Source organism: Dasypus novemcinctus, chromosome X, assembly GCF_030445035.2.
Source record: "Dasypus novemcinctus isolate mDasNov1 chromosome X, mDasNov1.1.hap2, whole genome shotgun sequence".
NCBI lineage: Eukaryota > Metazoa > Chordata > Mammalia > Cingulata > Dasypodidae > Dasypus > Dasypus novemcinctus.
Window position 1 is genome coordinate 172,827,925 of NC_080704.1, and position 20,264 is coordinate 172,848,188.

The 20,264-nt window shown below is 45.4% G+C and overlaps 1 protein-coding gene across 5 annotated transcripts in view; it reads left to right on the forward strand.

The window, feature by feature from the left end:
- The window catches only part of AFF2 (ALF transcription elongation factor 2), a 497,989-nt gene that overhangs the window by 469,376 nt on the left and 8,349 nt on the right, over window positions 1-20,264 (forward strand). For all 5 annotated transcript variants that reach the window (XM_071213173.1, XM_071213175.1, XM_071213176.1 and 2 more), the window contains 7 exons: window positions 1,925-2,217; window positions 2,784-2,847; window positions 5,968-6,104; window positions 9,929-10,000; window positions 10,315-10,408; window positions 13,032-13,084; window positions 18,877-19,067. In XM_071213173.1, coding sequence (XP_071069274.1) covers window positions 1,925-2,217; window positions 2,784-2,847; window positions 5,968-6,104; window positions 9,929-10,000; window positions 10,315-10,408; window positions 13,032-13,084; window positions 18,877-19,067 — 904 coding nt within the window. The remainder of the gene's footprint in view (window positions 1-1,924; window positions 2,218-2,783; window positions 2,848-5,967; window positions 6,105-9,928; window positions 10,001-10,314; window positions 10,409-13,031; window positions 13,085-18,876; window positions 19,068-20,264) is intronic.

The following is a 20,264-nucleotide window of genomic DNA, read 5'->3' on the forward strand; positions in this document are numbered from 1 at the left end:
CAAGAGAAACTAGGCTGCGTGTCAGAAATCAGAGATGGTTCCAATCCTCAAAGAGTTCTCAGCCTCAAGTGAGACAGAAGCCATGTACCCCAAAGAACTAGAATATAAAATAACAGATTCCAGGAGTCACAGGAGAAGGATAGAGACCAGCCTCTGAATGGTGTCCCCAGAGGAGGCAGTGTTTGTTGAGTCAGGCCTTTATGGATGAGTAAGGTAAAGAAATGAAGGGAAGGGCTTTGTCTACCATGAGACTCAGAACGAACCAAGGCCGGAAAGGAAAGAAACCAGGGGTGTGTCCGGTTTGCTTGAAGCAGAGGTCCATAGAAGGAGGCAGTGGGAGATGAAGAAGAATGTTGAAGCAAGATCTGGGTGGGGTATAGGATCTTCCAGCAAAGGAACTCAGAGTTTCTTTGGAATTGGGGTGCAGGGTACAGTGACACACTTGGAGTGTTGTTTAGGAAGCTCACACTGGTGGGCAGCAGGTGAAGGGTGCGATGGACAAGTTAGCTCAAAGGCTAGGAATCCTGGATACAGGTAATAGACAGGAAGAAATTAAAGATGAAATAGAACACTCATTTGCCAAAACAAAAACATAAAGTCTTAAGAACACTTTATTGAAAGGAAGTCAGTTGACAAAACTTCAGGATATAAAGCTGACTGAAGCAAAGCATCTCAAATGGATGCCAAGGTGGGGCGGCCCTGCCCTGCTGAGTCCAACGCTGCTCACGTTAGGGATGAACCCACTCTCTGGGGTCCTGCCAAACCCAATTTGGAAACTACTCACTGACATGGAAAAGTCCGCCATGGTTGGCAGGGGAGGTGGACTTGCCGTTAATGGAAATAGAAAACTGGCACAGAGATCTATTTGGTTTCAGGGAAATTGGAGGTGCTACTAAGCCCTGTAGGTGGAATTCTCCAGAGATTGTTACAGCAGGTGCTGAGGAGAGAGGGCCTGGTCTGCATATTCCTGAAGCTGTGACCACACACACAAGGATTAGCAGATCTCATCAAGGAAGATCTAAGGAAAGGACCTTCCAAGCTTAGGGTGATCCCAAATGTATCAGAGCAGCAGGAGGAAGAGGCAACGAGGGGAAATAGGGAGAGGGAAAACAACAGTCAGGCAAACCCTGTAGATGCTAAGGGAAAGCTGGGTTGCAGGGCAGGTTGGGCAGGGTCCAGCCTATGAACAGAACAGGGGGTCATATGGCATACCGCCAACCACGTGGACATAATGAAACCTCTTGCCCCTTCTTTTCTTCATTCAGATTCCATCCTGTCTTACCCATTAATCTTTGGCCTTCTTAAGATGAGGCGCTTCACCATCTCAAGCCTACCAAATGAGAATGTACACTTAACCAGAAACCATTCAAGTGCCTCATGTGAACAAAAGGGCTGCTGCCCTCTCCGTCCCAGCATGCTGCCTCTTGCAGTACAATCACTGGTTTGCTGGTATTTTGCTGGACTGGTTTGCTGGTATTTTGCAGCATGACCCACAGACTTTACTTACCCTAGACAACATTTCTGGACTGGGTCCCCTTTCAGAAAGTCAGTCTTTGTCTCCCTGCCTGCCCCCTTCCCTCTCTCTCTCTCCTCTCTTTTTTCCTTTCTCCCTACTTTCTCCTACTCCTCAATCCTTCCCTCTCTTTCCACTTCCCTCCCATCACTCCCCATTTCCTACTGGATTTAGATCATTGCACATGGCTATCCTAATGAGATGTCACACCTGAATCGCTTGGTGTTTGGTGTCATTGTAGAACAAAAGCTGGTGATTCACGGGGCTCTTAAAATATTCCAGGGGCACTTGTTTGTTTCCTTTTCAACTGCCTTGTTTCCCAGTGGGCTTGACATTTCAAACATTTATGAAATCATGTTCTTAAAAGCTGAACCTAATGGGAGCTATTTGTCCTCTTTTTTATCCCCCCAGGAAGGAGATGTTTCCAAAAAGGCAGCTGCCTCTGCCGCTGTCACTGTCACCAACACTGCTATCGCTACTGCCACTGTCACTTCTACTGCCATTGTCACTGCCACTGTCACGGCCACCACCACGGCCACAGCCACCACCACGACCACTACCACTACCATCTCCACCATCACCTCTACCATCACTACTGGCCTCATGGATAGCAGTCACCTGGAGATGACGTCCTGGGCAGCCCTGCCCCTTCTCTCCAGCAGCACCACCAGTGTCCGGAGACCCAAGCTCACGTTTGATGACTCGTAGGTTGTCCCCAGTTTGGGAGTTCTGAATGGGTGGGAACAGTTTGGCTTCTCTCATACTGTTTGGAGGTCCCTAGAAGAACACCTCCACCTTAGCTCCCATGGCCTTAAAAGTATAGCCACACTGCCACCCCACTCGCACATTTCTGTTCCCACCAAGAAATGTCTTTGACCCATTTTCCATTGAGGAATATTGTCACTATTTCCAAAGGCAGGTGCTTTGTTCCAGGTTGCTTTGTCCTTTCTTATCTGTGTCCTCAGATACAATTGTGTGCCAAGAACTAGATTTACATCTATGTGCTATTTGATCTCTTTGGACAATTGTAATGTTTGGGGCTGGAGGATGTGGTCATTTATCCTAATGGGCCATTAGGCACTTAAGATTTCATTTACAGGAGGAATAGTTCAATATTTCAAAAAAGGCATCTGTGTGCCTTTTTTTAAAAAAAGGCATTATATAAGAACAGATCTGTAGCAAAAAAATGTTTTTAACTCTTCAGTCTTTTTAATGAGAAGATGAAAGACATCAATGCTGGTTTTTGAAAGAGTGCATTTGGTTTGTTTAGGGTTCACAATGCTGATTATTACATGCAAGAGGCCAAGAAGCTGAAACACAAAGCTGACGCACTGGTAGGTGTCCTCCTCTTATTGCTTTGCTCCCATTAAGGTAGGACACTTTGAGAGAAACCAAAGAAGGCACTTTAGGAGCTACTCAAACTTTCAGTAGCACAACCCAGACCTGCTTTGTAGCTCGCTGTTGCTTCTGATCTAAGGCAATTGGAGCTGCTTATTTCCTTAACATCAGTAATTCCCAAAATATTTTGGTGCTGCATTGCCCTTACTGTGTTCATTTTCCCACTGTTCCTCTCCTTGCCCTAACTTTGGAATAAATACTACTGTTGCTATGGTTACAGTTCATCTTAAAAGGACTTTTAAAACTCTCCTGGAGGTGTTGAGGGCTCCAATTAGATCCAGAAACCAGCACTGGTATGGGGTGGGGAGGGTCATTGAGAGGTGGCTAGCTGACCTCAAATAGTGGCTTTGGGAACTCAGTGCTGTAGAGGAAACTTGGCTCCTTGCTGACTTGGTAGCATGTCTCTGGACCGAAGCCCATAGTCAGGCTGGGTCCCTGAGCCTAGAAAAGGAAGTGCTGTCACCTGGATTTACCAAGACACTTCACCCAGCTGCCTCTAAGGGTTTGGGCCACCTAGACCAGTGAAGAGCTCAGTGCTTTGGGTCATTCGGCTTGACAGATACTCCTAGCAGTGGGCCTCAGCCCTGGCCACACAGGACAGACATTTGGGAAACTTTTAAAAAAACAACCACCCTGATGTCCAGATCCCACCCCTGACAGTTGAAATCAGACTTTCCAAAACTCGGGACCCAAGGTGGGAGGGGGGTGAATGAAAGTTCCCCACATGATTCCAAAGTGCAACCGAGACTGAGAGTGACTGTATAGAGAATGTCCTGAATTCAGGCTCTGCATCTTTGACAGAACCCCAGCACAACAAAAGGGGGTCTGTTCAAACCCATTGTATTAGGTTAAAAAACGCCCTCACCCTCCATCACAGCATGCACCTGGCCAGGACTTAGGTGTCACATGGCATTTGACATCAGGAAGCCTCTAACTTTTCTATAGTGTGACTTGTCCTTTGCAAGCAATTGTGTCCTGCTCCTGCAGACAGAAATGACAAGGCAGGCTGGAGATGCTGGGAGGGCTGTGCTTGTGACCTTGGTACAGGTGGCAAGCTATTTGAAAGGCACTGGGCAGTTGTATGGCTCGCTCTGAGGCCCACAGTTTTCACTGAAAGTGTGCAACTCCCCAGAGCTGCACAAGGGCTCTGGAGCTAGCTGACTCTCAGTCAAGATCGGAGCGAGGGCACACTTAGAAATTCCTTGGACAAGCTGTTAGACATGAGCAGACAAAATTGGGGTGAGGGTATGAGACCACACAAGGGAAACATTTGAGTGACTGAGAACATTACAGCCGCAGAGATATGTAGAGACACTTGAGAAGCACCCCACTCTCTACTTTCTGGGGTGGTTTGTGTGTCTCCCCCAAATCACTCCTGGGATAATCCATTTAGAGCAGCCATTCTCAATGGGGGAAATACTGCTCCCATGGAGGCAAAAACTGACTCTTGGGGGGAGGGCAAAATATCTTTGATGTTACAATAGTTTGTGACTCTCCAAATGGCCACAATACACAAGGATACCTTCGGTATGAACACTTCATTTGGGGGTGGGGGGGTAGTGCAGAAAAACATGCCCAGAAATATTCCTCACACACGATCATGAAATAAAGGTTGAGAAACATTCATTTAGAGGAACATTGTATTTCCTAAGCTTATGTCTCCATCACAGCTGGAAGTGCCCTTTCGTTCAAACCCCTCATTTTCTGGATGGGCACCCGAGGCACAGGGAGGGAGTCTGACTTGGCCATTAATTGGCAGAAAGGCCATGTGATTTTTTTCTCTGGGCGTGGTTTCTTCTTTTGAAAAAGATCCTTCCAGCTTTGGATTTGTGAGTGAAAGGCCACTTTCCAAAATCAGGTTGTAAAAATTAGTTTCCAAGTGGCCAGTCAAAGTCCGGTGGCCTCTAAGGAAAGTATCTGGTGAGACAAGAGAGAAGGTAGCTTGCACGTATACACACAGGTATTTAAAGAAATCACTTTGAATTTGGTAGCAACTGATATTTCTCTACAGCAGCTTACAGAAAGAAAAACCCCAGATTTCCTGCAGTACATAAAAGCTGAAGAACATTTATTGTAAAGGCTCATTACAACAAGAGAGTCTGCAGGACCTGTAACTCATCATTTTATAGTTGCACTTAATCCTTTGCTCGAGACAGCTCCTCTGCCATTTTGAGAATTGAAACCTTCTCAGTTGCACAGAAAATATTTTGATAAAAGGTATACAAGAAAATTAAAGGAGCTAAAATCTGCATTATATTGGTCCCTTTACATAAAGTGCCTTATTAGTGGGATTCTTACACCCAGCTATCGGAAATTGAAAATGTTAAAGACTGTTATAAAATACTCACTATAAAAGTGTCATCTGTAATATTCATTACGCATAAAAAAGAAATCAGTCTGTCTAAGTCACTTTAATCATGGCCATTATCTGGGCTAAAACCTTTTGCAATAAAATTTTACTAAACTAAAATAGTCAGCGGTGCCATATTTTTGGCTTTTTGACACAGGCTTGCAGACCATCATTTACAGTGAAAGTGATGCGATTATTGTCAACAGTTCACACTGTAGCTTCACATTTTTCAAAACAATCTCCTCAGTTTGCTGCGCCCCTCCTGGGGCTGGGGCCAATGTGCTCGCAGAGCTTTCTGAAGCAGACTGTGTTTGTTGGTTGCCCAAGAGGCTTATAAAGAGCAGGGCGCACTCTCTGCCTATGGGCCACCACAGTGACTCATGGGTGTTAGTAGATTCAGCGAATAGAAACTAGTCAAGGCAGTGATTTGGATTCTGGTCCACCAAAATGACACCACCAGCACCAACCTCAGTGCTGTGACAAGAGAACCTTAAATCAGTTACTTCATTGTTAATACAGATTTGTTCATTGTCACCTACCCCCCACTCCCCTCCCTCTCATGGCCACCAGAAATATCTCCAGACATTGCCAAATGTATCTGACCGGGGAGGGGCGCGGTTCGAAATCTCTCTCACTTGAGAGCAACTTTTCTGTAAGAAGGAGTACAGCGGAGGTGTCAGGTTGATGAGTCATCTTCCTATTTCAGTTCGAGAAATTTGGCAAAGCTGTGAATTACGCCGATGCGGCCCTCTCCTTTACCGAATGTGGCAACGCGATGGAACGTGATCCTCTGGAAGCAAAGTCTCCATACACCATGTATTCCGAGACTGTGGAGCTCCTCAGGTTAATTGCCTTTCTGCGGTCTTCTTCCTAAGCTCATTTCAGTCATAATTAAAAGCTGCTCGGTTTTTAAAAATATCATTTCAACATATTAATGATTTGTCCAAGGCATCTTCTTCTTAGAAAGTCATCATAATTAGTTCTTGCCATTTTTATTAATGTCATGGAAAATTCATAATTGATGGACAATGCTTTTATAAATTATCCCCTTCAGAGGCTATAATGTGCATGTTATAATTCGCAATATTCATAAAATTAAAATTGAAACATAGTGGGTGGAGGGAAAGTAGAGTAATTTTACCACTTAGCATGGTCACTTGTCTTTTCAAAGATGCGGTTTTTTAATTCAAAACTTAAAAAGTGGTGCTGTCAAGATTTCTACCAAAAACCATGTCTTCTTTCTATCTTGGTTATTAAAAAGGAATGGGCACTGTTCCAACTCAAAGTCAGTGTTTGGGGCCACAGGTATGGAGTAGAATTTCCATGTGTCTGGCAATAGAGGGAAACAGAAAAGGTGGTGGTGGGGCTAGATATGAGAGTATGACAACAGGAGAGGGCATAGTAAGTGCACCAATTGTTGGTTTCATTTGCATTTTAAATGAAATTTTTTGTTGGAGTAGAATTTGTGGGTAATCAAAAATTCCTAGAAGAAGGAGAAGAAATAATGTCCACTGTGATGTTTTCCAGCAATCTGCAGATATTTGTAAAACAATTTAATCCACCCCCGCACACCTCAATCACAATCATCGCTTCTGATTGAGCGCGAGGTGTTCTGTACCTGAGAGCCCTTTCTGTCCCAGTCACCTTTTGGGTCTATTAATCAATAATGCCAGGCTTTGATTGTACCATATTGCTTTGTATCCACATAAACTTTTAAAATCTTGAGGATAGTTATGCCTAAACATTCAGATAAGCATTGGATAAATTTAGCAGGTATATTTTTTCCAGGGATGCATTCCAAGAGACCAGAAGAATGGAAACTATTAGGGAAAAAACAGCCATATTCACATAGAATCAGAAGATTTATTTAAATCCACAATAGGAGGGAGATTATGAAGAAAGCTGCAGGCTTGGCTGCCAGGCCACTACCGCCATTCCTCAGCTTTTAGGGAAAATTGATTTCTCAGTGTCTATTCGAGGCTAGCTGCAATTTTCTAAGATTCACAAGATGAAAAATCTGGGGAAAAAAGTGTAGGATTCAAAATTGAGGGAAAACGTTAGTGAACAAACCTGGAAAAAATTCATCCTCTCTGATTTTCCAGAAATGCAAATGAAAACAAGGTACTTTTTAAATGATCAAGAATATTTAAAATGTTAATACCCAATGTTCGCAACAACAACAGAAAGCCTGTGGCAAACTGGGCCTCCCCCACACTGCTGATGGGAACATAAATTGGTCGTTACAAATTGAAAGCAGTTTGGCAATGTGAAGGAAATGCCATGCAAATGTGCATTCATATCTCTTGGTCTAGTAATTCAACCTCTGGAAATCTGAATTTCCTCCACTGAAGAAAGTAATTGAAAAAGTTTGGCATTATATATAATTGGAAGCAATTAGAAGCCAACCAAATGATCAATAATAGAAGAGTAATTAATTATATCGTATTAGAGTCAACAGAATACTTTGTAGCCATTGAAATACAGCAATTTTGAAGACTGCAGCTCCATGAAAGTGTTTCTCACAATAAAGTGAATGCAGGCTGCAGGATTATATGCACACTACAATTAGAACTGTGAAAAACATGTACACATTTGGACACAGATAGAAGGGAAATGAAATCACGGCTGTGATTGGGGCAAGATTTTGGGTGTTTTCCTTCTCTGTTTTTTTTTTTTCCTTTCATATTAATTTTATTTAGGAAAACCCATACTCTGAAAAAAATATAAAAGCACAAAACCAAACTGCATTTACTGGTAAAAAAAAAAGTAATGTCAATCATCGAGTGATATTTATATCCAATAAGGAAAACACTTATTTTCCCTCAACTGTTTACAAAAGACTTTGTTTTGTAAGCACGATTTTTATTTCATTATATGGCATTTTACTCCACATAGGGGAGATATCTTAGTAGAATTTGGTGAAAGTCAATAGAGAATTTATGAACCTTCACTTTTAAGTTAATATTTTCCAACTTCGTTTTTATTTTGAAATAAGTGTCGATTCCCGTGCAGTTGTAAGAATGAATTCAGAGACTCCATGTACTCTTCCCCGGCTTTTCCCCCATTGTAACATCTTGCAGAACTCTGATACAATACCAGTACCAAGGCGTCTGTATTGATACAACCCATGGATCTTAATTCCCTTTACATCGGCTTCACATCTACTCGTTTGTGTGATGTGCTCCTGAGGTGACTCTCATCTTCAGCCAGATTCAGGAACCATGAACTAGATGACCTTCACAAGACCCGTTCAAGCCAGAGATCCATCTCCTTTTTTTTTTCACTTAAATTTTCTGTGAAGTAGATTTGTGAGCATATCATTTATTTTAAAGAGAGAAATTTCAACTGTGAATGAAATGAACCGCAACCACTTGGTCTTCTGGCCCATTTAAGCGATTGAAGCTGCGCTATCCAGGCACTTCAAATGTGATTGCAATTAGAGGGCGGCAATGGGAAGATAGTTTTTAGTTGTGCACAGTTACATTGACGCGACTTTATTACTCTCTCGCCAACAGTATACTGGCTACTGAGGGCAGATCCCCATTTTCCTTACTCAGGCAGCCAGAGCTGCTCGGGAGCTTTGGGAAGCTGCCATAGAAATGTATTTGTGAAAACAAGCAGGGCAACACAGACACTTGACGTTTCTGCGATCCAACTGTCAAAGAAAGTTAGATTTATTACAGAAGAAAAATCCCTTCACTTAATAGGGCAGCAACAGAAGCGACCCACCTCTAGGGCGCGGGTCCTTTTGTTTGAAAACATTCACTCAACAGAACTGGAGCAATGGCAAAGGGAGAGCCAGGGGGAAAGCATGCTGAGAGGGCCCAGAGACCTAGGTGGGGAGCCTGGGGGCCCTGGTGGGGAGGGGATGAGGGCGGCTGATAGGGAAGCGTCCTTGGCGCAAGCGCCTTGCAGTAATGGAGATCTAATCCAGGCTGCCTGCACGCTGCAGACTTCCTTATGCAACCCTGAGCCCCATTCCTCATTCTACCACAAGTCCCTGTGAAATTGCATTAAAGCGCAGACAATTTTTTGCACTGAATTGATTTCCAAGAGCCAAAATGGAACGTGCTTCCTACGAAGTAAAAAAAGGCGCAGACTCAACCACTTACCGCCCCAGTCTCAACCACTTACCGCCCCAGTGTGTGGCAGGGTAACAATTAAAGAGAATGGAAAAACAAAATATACAAGCACCGTAAATTAATGAGCTTAAAACGCTGTGAAACTGATCTTCCTATTAGGAAAAAATAAATAAAAATAAACGCACCTTTCTCTGGGAACATATTCAAAACATGAGTCATTTTAACTACTGTGTGATCAGAGTCTCCCCACGGCCATGTCAGCCATGCTTGTATATCATTGACCTCATCTGTCCTAAACTGACTCAAGACTGACACTTTTGTCCAAAACCTAATAATACTGTTTAGCTAGAGTGTTCCTAGAAACAGTAGTTTGCGAGTATTTATACACCCATGCAAAATAACAATAAGTCTCTCGCATCATCCTGGTACTGCTCACGATTTCACTGACTTCTCCAGGGCTAAATTCTTTAAGCAGCATTAGCCCTATTGCACCGCTGGATCTAGTCTCAGCCCACCCACAGCAAACTCGGGGCTCGCCCCTTCCCAACACCGATCCCCACTCGAGTTTTTCCTTTCTCTCCAAAGGTATGCGATGAGGCTGAAGAACTTTGCGAGCCCCTTGGCTTCGGACGGGGACAAAAAGCTGGCAGTATTATGGTGAGTGTGCGCCATGGATTCGCTTAAGCTGCTTACCCCGATCGTTACTCTTGTTTCCATTAAGCTATTAAGGGGTAACTAATGGGCTTCTTCAGTCGCTGACTAAACATTTACTCTCCTAATTTATACTCCTATCAGTACAGGGTTTTAATGTGTCCCCCTTCCCTTTACAAGGGAATGTCTTTATTTACATATGTCCCTCAAGCTGTCTAACCTTACAACAATAATTGCAAAATATGTATCAGCATTTTTGGCCACGTGTATAGATTTCATTAAGTCCTGGCATTAACATGATCCTTTCCTCATCACCGCAGCTATCGGTGTTTATCACTTCTCTACTTGAGAATGTTTAAACTGAAGAAGGACCATGCTATGAAGTACTCCAGATCCCTAATGGAATATTTTAAGGTAAGCCTTATTCAGTATAACTTCTAGGTAGAGGGTGACCTCAGACAGCCACTACGACATGGCAGGCCTGTAAGTAACGGTCTCCTGACAAAGGCAAGGCTGTTATTCACGAACCTCATTCTGACAGACCATGCGCCCTCCCACCTCTCCTTCTGGACTCGGCAGGACACTGTTGGATTCGATTCCAGGGAGAGAAGGCACAAGAGTTCAGTGGCCTGATTTTTTTTCCAGACTCACCAAATGGCCTTGGGCAGCTTCCCAGGTGCAGTCAGGGCACGTCACCTTCTGCCCCGACCAGGTGTGGGCAGACCCGTCTAGGGGAGACAGTTTGTGGCTGTGGGTGTGGCCAGGCCCCTTTGAGATGACTGGTTGCCTTGATTACCACAATAACTAATGCAAGAAACCCATCAGGCATGGAGCTGGCATTTTTGGTTTGCAAGCACGAGAGAGAGTTCAGCTCCAACACGCAAGGCCAAAATTGGGGAATATCAAGCATCTGAAGTCAGTGTGTGGCAGGACACAGCTATACGAGAACAGTGTGGCTGGGTCTGGGGAAAAGAGCATGTTCCCAGCTCTTCTGGGGCATGGCCGTGAAGTCAAAATGTAGTGGCAGAGAGAAGTTGGGTGTATGCAGTATTGAAAGCCAGGATGTGAGAATTCTGAGAAGGAAGATGATTTATTTTGACCGGCCAAACTCGCCAGACTCTTGTCCTGATAAAAACCAAGCCCCAAATAGAATTTTTGGGTCCCTTTTATACAGAGGAAATAAGAGTGGGGAGTCAAATGGCACATGTATGAAAAGGACTTTTTGTTAGTTTCTTCGTGTTTTATCTGAGTATTAGATAGGTTATTTCCTCCAGGTAAGCTTGATTTAACTCATATCCCCCACATTCCAGGTAGGCTTGAGTTAACACATATCCCCTACATTCCAGGTAAGCTTTTAGTATGAACCCCCCACATTCTAGGTAGGCTTGACACATTTGGCTTGCATCCTCCCTGAATATCCAAAGCCTGTAGAGTTTATACTTCTCAATTGGCTTTTAGGCATATTTGGATATAAAATAAGTTTAAATTTATGCACAGGCTCTATTACTAAAGCTAGCAGAGTCATAGCAGATGCCCATCCTTTCAGAGGTTACCGGAACCTGTGTGCTTGAACTAGAGCAAGCCTCAGCATCCCCTGGAGGGCTTGTGAAAACAGAAAAAGACTGAGCCCCACCCCTCGAATGTCCTATTTAGTGTGTCTGGGTGGGAGCCCGAGAATTCACCTGCCAAACAGGGTCCCCCGTGCTGCTGCCACTGCTTGCTGTTGTCCTTGTCATCACACTGCGAGAGGCACTGTGAGAGCCTCTGTTCTCTTTGGCCTGGTGTGTGTAGCCAAATGACTCACTCATCTGGGAGTGCTTTGAGGCCCTATGAAGTTACAAACTGGAGGCTGCAGAATGCGTCTTAGTCGTGGGCCTCTGCAGCTCTGGAGAAGTGCTGTACTCTTACTGGACTCCTGAAAATGCTGGTTTTGCAAAGTGGGCTGGGCCAGAACGTCAGAGGCAAAGGAAGAAGCCTAACTGCCAGGAGCCCCACCCTGATGAGCCCTTTATAAGCAGCCTCACCGCTAACTATGGAGGTGCTGAAGGAAGAAACTGTAGTAGTGATGTGGAGAGGGTGGCCACGATGGCTGCTGATGGTAGGGAGATGGAAGAAGAGATATGGCATTTTCAGGATTTGGCGTTGTCCTAGGTGGTGCTGCAGGGATGGATGCTGGCTGTTGTGTGTCCTGCCGTGGCCCACTGGGTGGACTGGGGAAGAGTGTGGACCTCAATGTGGACCACTGTCCATGTGCTGCAGCGGTGCTCCCGAATGTATTCGCCAGGTTCAGTGGATGTGCCGCGATGATGGGAGAGGTTGTTGATGTGGGAGGGGTTGGGGGTATACGGGGACCTAATTTTTTTAATGTAACATTTAAAAGAAAGTAAAGAAGGAAAAAAAAGCGCAAAAAAAAAAATACCCAGGAGGCCCGCACTTTAAACCAGCCCAGTGGCAGCAGAGGAGGAGAAAAGAATGTTTAACATTCCATTGCGATGCAGCCGTGCACTGGTTTATATTGCTAAACAGGGAAAACAGCAAGCTGTGAGGATTGGCATGTAAAGATGGCACATGAGGGTGATTCTAGGAAAAAAATTTTTTTAAATCACTGCGTGGGTCCAGCACATTCCTGGGACATTAGAAATCCCAACCCACCCTGCATCCCAGGGAGAAAGTTTGCAGCTTGAGTTAAAGGTGCAAAGCATTCCTGTACTCTGACGAGCTTGTTTTGCAGAATCAATTTCAGATGAGGATAATTAAACCACTTCTTGGAGAACTGAGTCTGATTTCGCTGGGCCTTTTAGTAGAGAAGATCTTTCATCAAGTGACTTTCGTGGTTCTGATTGGCACCCACTAATTATCCTAACCAGCTCTTTTCATTGCGTGTGCATGGTGGTTTGCTGACGAAACAGGAGGCATCCCGAGCTGCCGTAATCAATATTAATGTGCTCAAAATCACACTTGCATCTGGTTCAGAATTAATAAAACACAAAATAGTTGTCCTTATTTCCCTCTCTCTCTCTCTCTCTCTCTCATTTAGCAAAACGCTTCAAAAGTCCCTCAGATACCATCGCCATGGGTAGGCAATGGAAAGTAAGTACTTTATGAAAATTGTTTTTTCTTGAAAATGAGTGATTCAGCAGACCCCAAAATAGTTTTCAGCGACAACCCAGAAGGGAAGGTCAAGTGCTAGACTCCAGTAATTTCTGTGCACCCCAAATTCTAGTCAGGTTCTAGAAACGTTTAAAACGAGGTCGATACAAAATTCGTTAAGTATTTGATCTTTAAGCCACATTATGGCCATAAAAATACCTTTTAATGAGATGGTAAGGACCACGCCATTTCAGGGAGGCAGAGGAAAGTTAACGTCCACTGCGGTGATTTTTTGATGATTCACTCGGTACTGAAAGACCAATGAAATATTCATTGATATATGGTAAGTGCTGTTTAATGAAACCAAAGGCATAATAGTTCTGAAAATGGGAAGGCACTTAGTCAGCCAATTATCTGAGCCTTTATGATGGTTTTTATATTAATACTAAAATACTCTGACCTAAAACATGAAAGCATCTTACTCTAATGACAATGAAATCACACACTTGCACAGCCTTATTTACAACTCTCACTGCTTGGGGGTGTGCAGTCTTCCCAGCCCTGGCCGTAAAGTAAGATTCACAGAGTAAGATAAGTGAGCCCCTTCCTCTCTCTGCATTTGTTGCTCTATCTCTAAAAGGAGAGGGCTGGAGCCAGTAACCTCGGAGACCCCTCGGAAGAGCTATCCCCTCCCTATTCGGAGGGTGGTGTTGAATCCCAGTTAGGTCTGAGTCACGAACTCGGCCAGGTGACTTTGCTTTCCTTGCTTGAGCCTCAGTTTCCCTTCTGGTTCGCAGCCTTCCTCACCACCCCCAGCCCACTGCCCACAGGAAATAGGAAGGAAAGCCAGAGAGACAGTGGAAATAGACTTGCACGAGGAGTGTGTTTGCCAGTGCCAAGCTGCTTCGTCCATCTTTTCTCATTTCAGAATTCTTGAGTCCCTGATCCAAATGCTTTCTCTGAGAGTAAAGGTAGTCTCCATGGCCACTGCCTAAAGAAATCTCTGCAGAACACACTCCAAAAGCAGTGGGATGATGAACTCTACTTTGGGATCCTAAAAACAGAGCAAGGGGACAGACCTATGAACAACTAAGTACTAACTCAATTACCACATTGCAAGGAAGCCCCAGCTAAATTGCTGAGTTAAGTCTTCCTCTGATAGTGACGAACCAAAGGGAAAGAGCAATTCTCTCTGAAAGTTCAGCAAATAAAAATAACCACTGAAAAAAAAAAAAAAAACACTGAAAGGCCCCGAGAAAGCTATTTTCTCTGAGCCCAGAGTCAAGGAAGGAAGGGCAAGGTCAGGGAAGCAGCCTTTACCGGCTCTCTGGAAAAATGCTTAATTCTGAAGCAAAACAACTCAAACACATCCCACAGCTTGTGAAGTCACATTAAAAGCCTCCTGAAATGACTGTTGAAGCAGCTTCTGTCTGAAGAAGGCCCACTTCCTTTAGCGGGAGAGAGAGCTTTCGAATGAGGCAACTCAAGACAGCCCACGGGGATGCCCCATTCATTCGGCTAATTCTTCCCAGCACTTTGCTCATAGCAGCCACCTCCACTGCACTGTGTGCCTCTGGAGTTCAGGCCCTGGATGAAGTGCTGGGGACACAGAGGGGAATAAGCCACAGTCCTAGAACTGCAGAAGCACATGGTGCAGCGGAGGTGACAGGTATGAGCAAAGTGCTGGGAAGCCCAAGAGAAAGCAAGCTGTGCACATACCACCCCCACCCCCGCCAGTGGCCAGGGAAAGCTTTGGGCCTGCAAGGAAGACTGGCTCTGTTCCCCCAGTGAAAGAAAGTAGTTGGCCCCACACGCGGGGCCTCTCCCAGCATCTTCCCAGAGGAGTACCCCCTGACTTCAGACCCTTCTATGCTGGTTGGTGATTGGGAAGTCAGCTGCTCAGGGGTGGTCTTTGGCATCCCCCTCCATAGATGAGGATGCTGCAGGAGAGTGTATGGAAGGACAAGTGGAAGTCTGGGAGCAGAGCCTCAAAAACTATCTCCATGCAGCCTGGGAAGAAAAGGAACTAGGCAAAGCAGCACTTGGAAGAAGGAGGGGGAAATCAACTTGATATAGATCGAATGGGAGCAAATGTGGAAGCCAAGAGACCTATTAGGAGAGAAATGCAGTAACCCAGGCACGAGGTAATGGTGGCTTAGACCTGCATGGTCAGGGCAAAAATGGGGGAAGGTGTATGCCTGTGGGTACATGCTCCTTTGTATGTGCCATGGCAGACGAAAGACTTGGTTTGCAAATGGACACACAGAAAGAACAGGATGAGGTGCCCTAAGTAGTGGAAAGAGCCAAGATGGAGTTGGAGAACACATTCAGGTAAAATGGGCATTGGCCTTCTCTTAGCCATTGTCACACTTTCTTAGGCTGGTTTGGATGTTTTTTCACTTCTGGTAATGCCCAGAGCAAACCCATGCCCTGGTTTTCCCAAAGTCTTGTCTCCCCTCACTGTTGCTTAAAAGTGCTTTGAAAGAAAAGATAAACCTAGAATCACCATCCAGCCTGGCAATTCCACCCCCACATACATACTTGAAATAATTGAAAGCAGGAACGCTACCAAACACTTGCACCCTGGTGAGCACAGTTGATAAAGGATGGAAGCAACCCAAGTGCCCATCAGCAGACGAGTGGCTCAACAAGCTGTGATATGTACTGTAGAATATTAATAGATAAACACAATGAGGTCTATCCACACAGTAGAATACTATTCAGCCATAAAATGTAATGCTCTTTGCTGATATGTGCTACACATGGAAGAACCTAGAACACATTATGCTGAGGGAAATAATCCAGATATAAAAGGATAAATATTGTTCGATCCCTCTTATGTGAAATACCTAGATTAAGCAAATTCATAGAAACAAAAAATAGGCTAAAGGTTACTGGGGTGGGGGAGGAAGTTAATAGAGACCAGTTGTATAATGGGGACAGAGTTTCTCTTTGGGATGATGAGAAATCTTCGGGAATGGGCAGTGGTGATGGTAGCACAATACTATCAACGTAATTAATGCCACTGATTTGTACACAAGAAAATGGTGAAATATAGACATACCACAATAACATTTTCTTAAAGGGTGTGAAAGAAAGAAAGAAGAGAATAGAAGGGGAAGAAAATAGCTTGAATTATAACCCCTCAATGACATTTAAGTCTTCTACACTCAGTAGGGCTTTTCAAGCTGTAAGAGGTTAAGAGAGGGGGTCTGTATTCCCTGGCAACTGCAGAACAGGTTTGGAAAGCATTCAGTCCACCCTTTTCTTTTAGTGGAGAATGGAAGGCCCCAGGGAGGGGAAGGGAGGTGCCCAGGAACAAGCAGGATTCCATGGCAGGGCCAGGGTGCAAATCCAGGTCTCCAGGGATTGCAGTCTTCTGCCTCAGCACCATGCGCCCCGCTTTCAAAATTTATGGCACCTGACAGCCTTGCACTTTCCTCTAGAGCAGGGGTTCTTAACCAGGGGTCCATGGAAAGATTTCAGGGGTTCTGTGAGCTTGAATTGAAAATTCAAAAAAAGTTATTTTTGTGAGGACATGTCGGTGTGGGTGTGATATATTTATTAAATAATACAGAGTATAGCGTGGGCTTAATAAGGGGTCCGTGGTTTTCACCTGACTGGTAAAGGGGTCTGTGGAACAAAAGACGTTAAGAACCCCTGCTCTAGAGGTCACAAAGGAGGACTTATGTCTTTCTTACCATATATTGTCATCTAGGAGCTAATGACCACCGCTAAGGGAAAAGACTAGAAAAGAGTATGTGCAGTCTGCCACAACAATGACAAAAGTCCAACATTCTCTTCCTTTTCTGGTCATTAGCTAACTTTGCTGTGCCTCGGTTCCTTAGCTTGGACATCTCCACACTCCACTTCTGCCTTGAGACCAAATCATTGTAGCAATAAGAAGTTATCTCCAAAATTATAAACATAGGGAAACTGTATTATTCAGCCGAAAGGGTGCTGATGCAAAGTACCAGAAACCTGTTGGCTTTTATAAAAGGTATTTATTTGGGGTAGAAGCTTACAGTTACCAGGCCCTGAAGAGTCCAACTCAAAGTTACTTCCTCACCAAAGTCTGTTGCCACGTGTTGAAGCAAGATGGCAGGCGGCGTCTGCGAGGGTTCAGCCTTCCTCTTCCTCTTAAGGCTCCCTGGGCTCACCTTCTTCCAACCTCAGCTGTAGACTGGAGGGCTTGTTTCTCTCCAGGCTCAACTGCTCTCTTCTCTTCACAAGGTCACTGTCAACTATCAGGCTCATCTCTCTTCCCGGGCCTCTGCCGGTGTCTTGAACTGTCTTTCTTACTCTGTGTTCTCCTGTGTATCTACTTCTGTTTCCTTGATTGAATGTCCATTTATATAGCCCATCAAGTGGGCGGGGACTCAAACTGGGTCACCCTACCGATGTTGTCAAATCAAAGCCCTAATCTTGATTAAATAAAGAAAAGTGAAACCTCTGAATTTAATACAATCAAAGAGGTATTATGCCCAGAGGAACAGACCCGTTTACAAACATAATCAATATCTCTTTTTGGAATTCATCAATAATAACGGACTGCCATAGAAGCAAGTGGGAGGGGCATGTGGCCAACTCAGGGCAGGGATCCACTTTCCCCCTCAGACAAGAAAGGATCAGAAAGCACCAGAAGATCTACTCTGTTGGCAGAAATGGGCCAGGCCTCTCAACAGGGCCAATGGCACTGCCTGAGCGGGTCTCAGGGCGAGTGTATCATATTTCGATTGCTCCCGGGTCTGGTTCACAGCGCTCCGGCATTCCGGCGTGTGGTGCTGGCTGTTCCCCTGAATCCTGAGTGCATGCTGCCTCTTGAGGTGCACATCTATTGTGTGAGTAGTTGTTGGCTCTGAGGAACACGGCCACCCAAGGAGTGTAGGTGATATGCTGGGACATGTTTGGAACCTTGAGGAGGAGGTTCTGTCAAACATGCAGCCTCTCAGAATTCCAGACACGGCTTTCCCCCTACTTCTTTTACTTCCCCCAAATGTTCCACCCTAAGAGAGGCACGCTTTTGTTGGGCAGTTGTTGGGAGTGTGGCTTAGGGAAGATGGCAAGGCACAGGAAGCCCACCCACACTTTCGAGGCTGAAGAAAGATGACTTCCGTGCTGTACGCAGTGGGCAGGTGACTCCTTGTCACTGATGATAAAGAACTGAATGAAACTCTTATCTCCAAACATTAGTACTGCCCAAAGTAAGAAGTTGGGAGACTTCTCTTTATAAACTCCTGTGCGGGCAAACAGTGAGCAATCAACAGTGCATCTCTGTAGTGTCTAAATAACCTTAACACGATATTCAGAACCCTACTTTTCCTAGCTTTCCTAATACTGCTCCTCGGGGGGCTTTTAAGAATTGCACTTGGCTTATTGTGGCAACTGTATTTGGAGCAAACTGTCATTGTGGTTTCCGCAAAACACTCTCATAATAGGCCAATATTGCCCATCAAGTGCTTTCTGACTGCCAGTAGCTGTTCTGGCAGCAGGTAGATAAATCCTCATGCCTCTGAGCTGTTGCTTTCTCTGGAACAGCTCACCATTTGTCATATGTACTTAATGGAGGAGCACCATTGTGTTGGCGAAAGCTATAGGGGAGTCTCTGAGAAGAGGCAGTGGGATGTGGAAACAAGCTCCCCTGGGCTGGAGCTCCGTGCGAGGGTACCATGCCAAACGGCACTCTGGTAGAGGGTAAGCGTGTGAGATCCCACTGTGCTGAGGGAGGCTGAGGAGCCGGCTCTCACTCTTCCTTGCCACCTTAACGAGGCCTGGCTCTTTCCCTTCCTCAGGAACACTCCCTCCCCAGTGTCTCTCAACAACGTCTCGCCCATCAACGCCATGGGGAACTGCAACAACGGCCCAGTCACCATCCCCCAGCGCATCCACCACATGGCCGCCAGCCATGTCAACATCACTAGCAATGTGTTAAGGGGCTACGAACACTGGGACATGGCTGACAAACTGACAAGAGAGAACAAAGGTAGGCTCTTCAGCTCTGCCCCTTGCTTGCCAACCGCTGTGCCTTGCAGACTGCATTTTGGCAATGGTGACTTTCTTCTCTCTAACTCTCTGACTTCCAGGGCTTAGGTGGGGGAAAAGGGGGCTTTAGTTAGCTCAAGGCTGACACCGTGACCCAGTTTTTCTGAGAGAGCAAAGCCCCTGGGATTGTGTTCTCCTTTCGAAGCTCCCGTGAATTGGAACTGAGATGTGCTAGGAAATAATGGTCTCAGAATTTCCCTCGATGCTGAAGGGCAACTCAAAGAAACAGGCAAGGGGAGAAAGAAGGGTTTACAAATGAATTAAGATCCCTTTGCCTTCTGTGGTCATCTTTTTGCTTTCCTTGTTTGTGGAGAGGTGAGCTTGAACTAATTATGATCGTGGTCAGCGTGGAAAATCCTCGCTGAGCTTTGGCCCTTGCTTGCCAAGGAGAGCTAGAGCTCAGCTGGTATTTTTCACACTGCCAGCTGGGAAGCAGTATCAGGGCCCTGTTCTTGGTAACACATGAGATTTGCTACGAAAGATAGGCAGAGGACCCTGCTTCACCTGAGAGTGAGTCGGTCATCTTTGGCGATGCATGCTGCCATTGGTGCCCCAGCTGTCACTGAGACTCATGACAAAGCCTCGCTGTCCTATGGAAGCTTGGAGGTAGAAAGAAACTCTTATTTTTTGCCCCAGCCACTCATTTAGCTTGGTTGCTTCTGGCCCAGAGGTGTTATAAGCTGCTCCACTCCGGTCAAGATGGGGACAACACAGGCCTTTCGAAATGCCACAGCAAAGAAGTGACCAGCAGTTTAGAGCAGTAGAACATCCTGGCTGGGAACAGTGACGTGTTAGCATCCTACACGGTCTAGTGATGGTTGCTGGTGCACAGTGGGTGCAAATTCACAGGCCACAGACTCGCACCTGGAATCCTCAAGGGTTTGACCAAGAGGGACCTACTGGGCCTCCTGGCCCAATTCTTCGCCCAAGTCTCAGAGTCTTCATGGCCCAGACAGCTCTTCTTTCCTTTCCACTCAGACCCCATGGCCTCAGGCTCTTTCTGTTCGCTCTTTAAAAGCTGCCACTCTGTGACATGGGCCTGGGGTGGTTTCCATCCCAGAGCTGATGGTGGAGTTGGGCACAGTCCTTCCAGCACCTCCTCCTTGCTCCCCATTACAGGCATTATATGTGTTCACAG